Source organism: the organism of the source record quoted next, unplaced genomic scaffold, assembly GCF_019419815.1.
Source record: "Pyrus x bretschneideri cultivar Hongxiangsu unplaced genomic scaffold, Pyrus_bretschneideri_v1 Contig26, whole genome shotgun sequence".
Taxonomy (NCBI): domain Eukaryota; kingdom Viridiplantae; phylum Streptophyta; class Magnoliopsida; order Rosales; family Rosaceae; genus Pyrus; species Pyrus x bretschneideri.
In genome coordinates, this window is record NW_025999568.1 from 3,631,464 (window position 1) to 3,641,332 (window position 9,869).

At 39.0% G+C, this 9,869-nt stretch overlaps 2 protein-coding genes across 2 annotated transcripts; one reads left to right on the plus strand and one right to left on the minus strand.

Moving 5' to 3' along the window:
• Nucleotides 1-215: 215 nt before the first annotated feature.
• Nucleotides 216-7,045, plus strand: LOC103944827 (homeobox-leucine zipper protein ATHB-15). Its single transcript, XM_009355286.3, has 18 exons — nucleotides 216-1,214; nucleotides 1,426-1,585; nucleotides 1,893-1,993; nucleotides 2,122-2,212; nucleotides 2,588-2,683; nucleotides 2,774-2,887; nucleotides 2,972-3,055; nucleotides 3,212-3,367; nucleotides 3,476-3,550; nucleotides 3,698-3,804; nucleotides 3,892-4,084; nucleotides 4,271-4,456; nucleotides 4,575-4,655; nucleotides 5,175-5,309; nucleotides 5,418-5,743; nucleotides 5,987-6,092; nucleotides 6,220-6,369; nucleotides 6,731-7,045. Exons 1-18 carry the CDS (start codon nucleotides 1,006-1,008, stop codon nucleotides 6,875-6,877), a joined length of 2,517 nt encoding a protein of 838 aa, XP_009353561.1. The 5' UTR covers nucleotides 216-1,005; the 3' UTR covers nucleotides 6,878-7,045.
• Nucleotides 7,046-8,039: 994 nt separating this feature from the next.
• Nucleotides 8,040-9,465, minus strand: LOC103944826. The gene has a single exon (XM_009355285.3). It carries the CDS (start codon nucleotides 9,339-9,341, stop codon nucleotides 8,754-8,756), a length of 588 nt encoding a protein of 195 aa, XP_009353560.1. The 5' UTR covers nucleotides 9,342-9,465; the 3' UTR covers nucleotides 8,040-8,753.
• Between the last annotated feature and the right edge of the window lie 404 nt (nucleotides 9,466-9,869).

Genomic DNA, 9,869 nt, shown 5'->3' on the forward strand with positions numbered 1-9,869 from the left:
GTTGTATCACAATTGACACACTTTGGCCTTCTTTTTATCTGTGGTTGGTCTGAAAATTCAAAGGCATTGAAGAAAGGGTAATCATGCGATTTGAGTGGGAAAGTTGAGCAAAGGTCGTCTTTCTCAAACTTGTTCAAGGGTATTTTGGTCAAATCATGGAGCATGAAAGAGAAAGGAAAAAGATATTCGAAGGGAAAGTTTTTTTTTCTCCATCTTCCTACACAGTGGAGCGAGCAAAGAACACCTTCTCTCTCTCTCTCTCTCTCTCTCTCTCTCCCCTCATCTGAGCCGAAAGTGACGAACCAATGAAAACAAACAACAGCAACAACAGCATCATCAGCAACAGCAAAACCGTATGAATCCGAAAGCAAAACCAAGAAAAGCAAACCAAAACCAGAAACAGAGCAAAACACAATAATTTTGCTTTCCCTTTTCTTCTTCTTCCTCCTCCAGCTCCAAAGCTTCCAACTTTCAGCTCCCAAAACCCAAATCCCACACACAAAGACCATGCTGCTTCAGCCCTTTAAATCGTAGAAAATGTCTCAGGGGTTGGGTATGGAAGCCATCGAGATCGGCGAGACGGTGACGTTTCTCTGGTTCTCAGGCCGTAGTACAGAGATCGGTTTCAACCCAGCTGGGTGTATGACGAATCGTTCCACTAACTGAGTTCACGCACTCAGTAACTCGTCCTTCGTCGGTAAACGCTTTTTGGGTAGTGGTCGTTTGGGGAGCAGATCGGTTGTGTTTGCTGATCTCGAAAGATTTGTACAGCTTCTTTGTGTTCGGTGCTAACTCCGTTCCAGCTAAGGATAGTGCTTTCCCTTGTTGGTTTATCTCTAGCCTCGAAAAGTTTATTTATTTCTAAGTATTTAGTCATCGAGTTCTGCAAGTTAGCACATTTGGTTGCAGACTCAGTTGCCGTTTTGGTGCTCTGAGGGTTTGGATTTCTGGGTATGGTGTAATTCTCTCTGGTTTGGAAGTGATTTCTGAGCTGAGAATTTGGAAATGGCTATGTCCTGCAAGGATGGTAATAAGCATGCATTGGATAATGGCAAATATGTGAGGTACACACCTGAGCAGGTTGAAGCCCTCGAGAGGCTTTATCATGATTGCCCCAAACCCAGTTCGATTCGCCGCCAACAGCTTATTCGGGAGTGCCCGATTCTCTCCAACATCGAACCGAAACAGATTAAGGTCTGGTTCCAGAACAGAAGGTAAACAAAGATTGGATCTTGAATGCTAGTTCATGCTTTTGATTATTAAGGTTTGTAATCATTCGAAATTACATATAATAATGTTCTGGAATATGGTTTCATGAGGTTTGGTTTCCTTATTTGTGCGAAGTTAGTTGTTCAAAAATCTTAATTACATTGCATTTAATGTGTTTCCTGAGGAAGGAAATTAATTGTGGCTTGGGTTTAACAGATGTAGAGAGAAGCAGAGGAAAGAGGCTTCACGCCTCCAAGCGGTCAACAGGAAGCTCAGTGCTATGAATAAGCTACTGATGGAGGAAAATGATAGGTTGCAGAAGCAGGTGTCTCACTTGGTGTATGAAAATGGTTACTTCCGTCAGCATACCCAGGGGGTGAGAACTCATTAACCATTCCAAACCCTTTTCGGGTGTTGATTAGTAGTGGGCGGCTGCTCCGTCTCTCTGAAATCTAAACATTCTCGTTTGGGATCTTAGAATATCTAAATTCATTAACCATTCAAAACCCAGGATTAATTTTTTGCCTTTAAAGAACAATTAGTGAGCAACTTGAGATGCACAAATGCGTATTGTTTAAATTAACACTTTACAAACAAAAATGTCCTGAATTATAATTTTTATTTTTGTTATTTCTGAACTTATGGGGTAAGTGACATTTAAATGTTGTTTATTTTTCTTACAGACAACGCTTGCAACCAAAGACACGAGTTGTGAATCAGTGGTGACGAGTGGCCAACACCATTTGACACCTCAGCATCCGCCAAGGGATGCAAGTCCTGCAGGGTTAGTAACCTAGTAGTGGGATGTAGTTGTTAAATCCTTTTCAGTTCATCGGGCTTTCTGACAGGAGCTTTTGTTGTTTTGTGTTTTGTGGCTTATGGCTTCGTGCTTTGTTTGTTTGTGTTTGCTAGACTTTTGTCCATTGCAGAAGAAACTTTAGCAGAGTTTCTTTCAAAGGCAACTGGAACTGCTGTTGAGTGGGTCCAAATGCCTGGAATGAAGGTATTTCTCTTTCTATACTTTTTCTAAGTATTCGTATATGTATTTGATTGACTGAGGAAGAAATGCCTGAACAATGTGACAATGGAATTATAATTCTGAACATTGACATTTCATTGATCTGAAATTAAATTAGAAATAAAAGTTGTACCTCTTGAGATGATAATTGAATTGTTATAAATATGGAAAAGTACTTTTTGAGATGGTGTTCGTTGCGCTCTTGAATGCCGTTTATTTACCATGACTTCCATTTCGTCTTTGTGGTTTTGTGGAATGCTGTAATATGCAAATTTTTATTTATATATTGTGTTTCAAAAGGGGATACCTGCCCTTTTAATATGTTTCTTATTACTTGTCATGTCTTCCTGATGTTCTCAGCCTGGTCCGGATTCCATTGGAATCGTTGCTATTTCTCATGGTTGCACTGGAGTGGCAGCACGAGCCTGCGGCCTGGTGGGTCTAGAGCCTACCAGGGTAAGTAATCACAATTTGTTTGAGCCTGTTTTCTTCTTATTTCAGCTTAAGAGAATTTATGATTAACTAATCACTATATTATGTGGCTAGGTTGCGGAGATCCTCAAAGATCTGCCGTCGTGGTTGCGTGATTGCCGCGCTGTAGATGTTTTAAATGTATTGCCTACAGCTAACGGTGGAACCATTGAGCTGCTCTACATGCAGGTAGGCTCTACTTCCATCTAAAGTTGGAGCATTGTTTTACCAATTTTGTTTATTATTATTAATTTCTTAAATTTTCTGATATAGCTATATGCGCCGACAACTTTGGCGCCTGCTTGTGATTTCTGGCTACTGCGCTATACTTCTGTTTTAGAGGATGGCAGCCTTGTGGTATGTTGTCACAGAAGTTAAGAAATTTGATTTGTATTGCCAAATAACTATCAAGTTGATTGAGCAATTTTAATACCTTGCGCAGCACACAAGTAAACATACATCTTCACTTACTGGTTTAACTCAAGTTGTTCTCACTATGTTTACAATGCTCAGGTATGTGCGAGATCTCTGAAAAACACTCAGAATGGTCCAACCATGCCTCCAGTGCAGCACTTTGTCAGAGCAGAAATGCTGCCTAGTGGATACCTTATACGGCCCTGTGAAGGGGGTGGCTCGATTATACATATCGTTGATCATATGGATTTAGAGGTTAGAAAGTTATATGTCAAGTGTAATGGGATAATCTTCTTTAATTCATTCTTGTTCTGATACATCTGTTAAATGAATTATAACTCTTACATTTGTTTCATCAACTAGCCTTGTAGTGTGCCTGAAGTCCTGCGCCCATTGTATGAATCATCTGCTGTTCTTGCTCAAAAGATGACAATGGCGGTAAGATTACTATATATGGTGGATATTTTGACATTGTTTGTAGGGGTCAAAACTAACAAAGCTGCATGGTAATCTGTTGCACAAGCATGCTATGAAGGTCAAAGAGGAGAGGTTAAGTTTTAATTAGTCTTTCTTACTTTGGTTCAGGCTTTACGTCAGCTGAGACAGATAGCGCATGAGGTTTCTCAATCTAATGTCACAGGTTGGGGAAGACGACCTGCAGCTCTACGAGCATTAAGCCAGAGGCTTAGCAGGTTAGTATATTTTGGTGGTTTTAGTAAATATCTTTCAGTCAGAGAAGGGTTCTTTGTTTCTTGGAAGCTAATGGAGTTTTCTGCCAGGGGTTTTAATGATGCACTTAATGGATTTACCGATGAGGGGTGGTCCATGATGGGAAATGATGGCATGGATGATGTTACTATCCTCATAAACTCGTCTCCTGACAAGTTGATGGGCTTAAACCTGTCCTTTGGTAATGGATTCCCAGCTGTCAGTAATTCTGTCTTATGTGCTAAAGCATCCATGCTGTTACAGGTCAGGGTGCTTTCCATCTTTCATTTCAATCAACTGGAGATTAGCAATAAAACACTAAGATATGGATGCATGTTATTTTTGTAAATTATGTACGTGGTAAACTTTCAAATGGACAATAACTCAAAAATTTCATGTCGAGCCTATCTTCTAACCTTTCCTGGTTTGCTGTGTACTATTTTCTTCCAGAATGTGCCCCCTGCTATCCTTCTTCGGTTCCTGCGCGAGCACAGATCAGAATGGGCAGACAACAATATTGATGCTTACTCAGCTGCAGCTGTTAAAGTCGGTCCTTGCAGCTTAGCTGGGTCTCGAGTTGGTAGTTTTGGAGGTCAAGTTATACTCCCTCTGGCTCACACTCTTGAGCATGAAGAGGTAAGCCAGTTTGTATCAAGGAACTTACGGCATTTAAAATGTCTTCTTTTACAATGGTAATACACTGCTTCAATTGTTCTTTTCATTGTTTAATATGTTTCTTTTCTGTGCTTATTAGTTCTTGGAAGTCATTAAATTGGAAGGCGTAGGCCATTCTCCTGAAGATGCAATGATGCCGAGAGAAATGTTTCTCTTGCAAGTAAGCATCAGTTATTCTTGTTGTGTTAATGATGGTACTTATTATTCATGAGAATGCTTGTCTAGCGTTGGTGTCTCGTAGCTTAACTGGTACTGTCAAAGCCTAATAAGATAAACAAATACTTAATCTGAATTGATTTCCTTCTTGAAAATAATAGGCGTGTCCTGTGCGGGAATGTTAGGGATCATGTTCGTTTATGATTCCTTTATTTATTTTCTTTTTTAATCTTAAACATGTTCGGTGCCTTTCAAAATATCCTATGAATCTGTAATAAAGTATTATCGGGAAAGAAAGACATGAGAATTTGCGATTTTGTTTTTTTATTTTGTTTTGGAGAGATGGTGAGTTCTTAAATTACCAAGGGAAATTCAGAAAACATGGGCAAAACGATATGGATAAGAAGTAATATCCAGTTTCTATTCAATTTCTTTTATCGTCTTGAATATTCATTTTATTCAATGTTTATTTTCTGACTGACTTGTTATTCTGTTTAAATTCCATGGCTGTGTTTTTTAATAGCTATGCAGTGGAATGGACGAGAATGCTGTGGGTTCCTGTGCTGAACTCATTTTTGCTCCCATTGATGCTTCTTTTGCTGATGATGCACCCCTTCTACCTTCTGGGTTTCGCATCATTCCTCTTGATTATGGGAAGGTTAGCCTCTAAACTAAATCCCATTCCCAAGTGATGTTATAGGAAAGAATTTATACCACACTATGTCTTTAAAGGAAATGTTCATTAGTGCGCTGAAAAACGTTTCAGGAAGCTTCCAGTCCAAATCGCACCTTGGACCTTGCGTCTGCACTTGAAATTGGGCCAACTGGAAATAAAGGATCCAGTGAATATTCTGCAAGTGCTGGTTGTGTGAGATCTGTCATGACTATAGCATTTGAATTTGCCTGTGAGACCCACATGCAAGAGCATGTAGCATCCATGGCCCGACAATATGTTCGCAGCATTATATCTTCAGTTCAGAGGGTGGCATTAGCTCTCTCTCCTTCAAATTTGAGTTCACAGGCTGGTCTTCGGTCACCACTTGGTACTCCTGAAGCGCAAACACTTGCTCGTTGGATCTGCAACAGTTACAGGTCTTGTAACTCTTTCTCTCTCTCTCTCTCTCCCTCTCTCCCCTTCATTTTATTTGGACCGAGATATATGGTGCACTGTGCAACATTTAAAAATGGGTTCTTCCCTACACAGCCGCGCCATATTGTTATATATTCTTTCTTCTGTTGCAATGAATGTTACAAGTTGTAATAAGAAACTTTGATCAGTGTAACCATGTGATGATCATATAGGTGGCTTAGCTGCTAATACTATTGATATTGCAGGTGCTATCTGGGTGTGGAGCTGCTCAAATCGGGCAATGAAGGAAGTGAATCCATCCTCAAATCTTTGTGGCATCACTCCGATGCAATTATGTGCTGCTCTCTGAAGGTGAGCATATTACTCTCAACCTTGAAAAAAAACCCAATACAACATTTAATGAACGTGCGTCGTTCTTTGAGTTACTCTCTTGCCTACTTATCTTAAGCAAATATACTATGGAACTCCAATTTTTCAGGCATTGCCAGTTTTCACCTTTGCAAACCAGGCAGGGCTTGACATGCTGGAGACCACCTTGGTTGCGCTGCAAGACATAACTTTGGAGAAGATATTTGATGACCATGGACGAAAGACTCTGTGCTCGGAATTCCCCCAAATAATGCAACAGGTGTAGTAAAACATCTCTGAATTGTATAAATGTTTTTTTCATGTCATTTTTACCTAACGCGCTAAAGATGAGGTATGGTTCAACATCATGAGAGATTTTTCAATGTGACCAGAATACGGAGTGGTTCATCATGTCTCACTGTACAAATATTGGGATATGTGTGTTAAAAACTTAATAACTTAAAAAATACAATTTCCCATCACTTATATAAAAACACGTGTACCATCCGTGTTTCGGTTACAATGAAAAATTTCTCCAACATCACAAATTCCTGTTGGAATCCATGTAGATCGAATTGCTAAAACACGATAACCAATAGAGTTGTAAACTTTGTATTGATTTCTTCGTGCTATTTTTGTAGGGTTTCACTTGTCTTCAAGGTGGCATCTGTCTTTCGAGCATGGGGCGACCAGTGTCATATGAGAGAGCAGTGGCGTGGAAGGTGTTGAACGAAGAGGAGACGGCTCACTGCATGTGTTTCTTGTTTGTAAACTGGTCTTTCGTCTGATATCAGGACCAGGTCACTAAAGACTAGAAGATATAATGTAATAGGCTTGAAAAGAGGAGACTTTGAACCTTTCATGTTTAAACCAACTCTTCTGTCCTTTTGGTGTGATTAAAAATGTTGTATGGATGTTAAGACTTAAGTTGTGTTAGCTTGTTGCGTACCCTATAATTGCTTTGGATCTGTCCTGTTTTACAGTTTTTATTTTTCGGGTGGTTTTGGATGGAAAGATTGCAAGGGGAACCCTAGACTCGAGTCCGGCTCAAGGTTGTGAGTATGCCTGTGTGGTGAGAGTAACTAATCTTTGGTACATTTTCAGGACCAAAACCTAGACTGGAGACCCTTTGTTTACACATCATTTGTTTATATGGAGTGTTGGATTTAGGCGTGTTAATATTAACCTCCCACAAAAAAAGGAGGATTGCATGCTAATGTTATCCACCAATATTGGTAAGTTGGGAAAGAAAAATGAGGATTGCGCGATGATTAGGATGGTCGTACTTTCACATTTTAAAAGTCAACTTTTTAAAAATTTAATTAAATAAAAATTGTTTAACAGTTATCACAATTTTAGTGTTTAATTGAATAACTATTTTGGTGTTGGCCACCTGAAATAACCCTACATATTTTTCTCGTTAGATTTTAAAAAGTTATCATAAATAAAAAAAAAAAAACTATTATTATTAAGACCTCAATTTCTGATATTTGGTTCGTCCATCGTTCATTGTACATCATCTAATTCAGTTACAACAATGGAGGATGGGGTGCCATTCTCGTTGATGTGTATGCTCGTAAGGTACTTCATCAAATTTGTTCTCATCATCTCTTTTAAAGTATTACTTATAGTTATGTGGCAAGACTTGATTTGTTGGTCTTTAGGTCTTAGCAGATCATTTTACATAAGGATAAATTTATCATTCCCAAGTAGGTGAGAAAATAAGACAATGAGGTGGCCTTAAAAATAAGTATGGGTTTGCAAAAAGAGAAAAGTGATGCTGGAAATCATTTTCCTATAACATACCTTTTTTTACCTTCCACACATTATTGTTAAGTTTTATCCATTGATCTTCAATTCATTTAGTCCGATAGACGAAAATTGAGAGGGATGTGTGAAAAATAAAAATGTGCGGATAACATAACCCTATAAAAATATTAAAATTTCAAAACTTACAAAATGATACTAATTACAGCAAAAAAGTTTCACAAGTGATCAATGGAACCGCTTACATTCAAACTAATCTTGTTGAGGCAATGAAAACTGTACAACTCAAACCATAGTAGCTAGAAGAATACAACACACGAAATTATTAATGAAAACCGCACGCGCGCGCACATATATGGTTCCGATACATATATCTGGACTGAAAATTACATATATCAAAGACTTGAGGTTGGATTCAAAGTGAGGATCGAAAAGGTAGTAGCTCTTCACAAAAAATAACAACTAAGCCTTCTTATTTATACTCAAATAGCAAATAAGCATGTTCGGTTAAAGAAAAAGAAAAATGAAACCGTGGAGGAAAAGGGCAGTGATGGAGCATTTAGTACTAATTAATTAACCCCAAAACCCCGTAGGTTAGCATAAGTACGTGTATGGTGTGAAGTGAAAAATATATGACCAGCGAAAGAAAACCCTAGAGGGTGACTGCAAGAGGGAGCATTGGAAAGCCCAAGGATAGCTAGGAAGGATTGGACTAACCCAAAAACCAACAGAAGGAGAAGGTCGGTCCATTAAATAAGTTTATTTAGAAGAAATTTATAGTACTAGTTAATGATTAGCGTATAAAAAAGAGGAGAGCAGGTTGACAAATACAAAACCATGTCCTCCAGATCATGATCAGATATTATATGCCTTAGCTAGCCTTTTAGAAACTCATCATCAAGCCATGGTGAGATCGTTCATCTCCCTCGTGATCGCCGGAATGCAGCTTGAACTCCGAGTAATCTTCCCCTTTGGCTCTCCTTTGTCTCTCGGATTAAACGACTTAGCCCTCATGACTCTCCCCTCCAACTTGCTCTTCTTCAACATCTCCCTCATAGCCTCAGCTTGAAACAACACTGGATACGCCCTACTATACTTGTTAAACCTAACACATGCACTTATATGTGAATTTAAAGCCTCTTCTTTATTTCCTCCATTTTTCTCCACCTCTTCTTTCACTGCCTCAGAACACAACCCGCATATCCACTTCCCAAAGAACTTATCTCTCACTCGGTCTATGTACTCGGGCGTGCACTCTTCACTCATGCCACAGCATTCACACTTTGCATCTTCAACCTCCGATATTGGCGGGAGGGATTTCAGGTCCTGATCAATGTTGGCTTCTTTGCTTAGCTCATACGAGATGTCGGACATCGTTCTTTTCAGGCTATCGGATGAGAATGAAGGCCTTGGTGGTTTAGACATGGAGGTGTAGTTGGCCCTAGAGTAGTTAGAGCCAGAAATAGACTCTCCATGAGGTGCCATGTTTGAAAATTTGGAAAATACAAAAAACCCTAACGTAGGACTCAAGCTAATTGGATTGAGTGACAATGGGAAGCAAGAGTTAATTAACTTGGCCAAACTCTGAAGATTGTCGGATGGTAGTAGAAGGAGGTCTATAGTAAGCCTATTTATAGTGATCACTTCGGCCTTTACTGGAAATCTACAGCCATTATTTATTTGAATGGATCTTGTTCATTCATATGTCACTTATCAACGGAAGGGCTGAATAGTTTCGTGACCGTGCTAGATTTTTCAAGAAAGTTTTGAAAGAAAATGAAATATGTTTTGCTTTTTAGGTTTGAATAAATGCCAGCTGAAATTTGCTACACAACTTTTCATGGGGTTTCTAAAAATTTTCCCAATTGATCATGTGGAGGAGGATGTTTTAGCTTCATGAAACGGTCTTACATCTATTTTTCTTTTGAAGGATATAATATGAAAGGCCATGGCACATCCTATATCCCATGACTATATATGTTTTGTTATTCAAGATCTCAATTAATAAAAGAA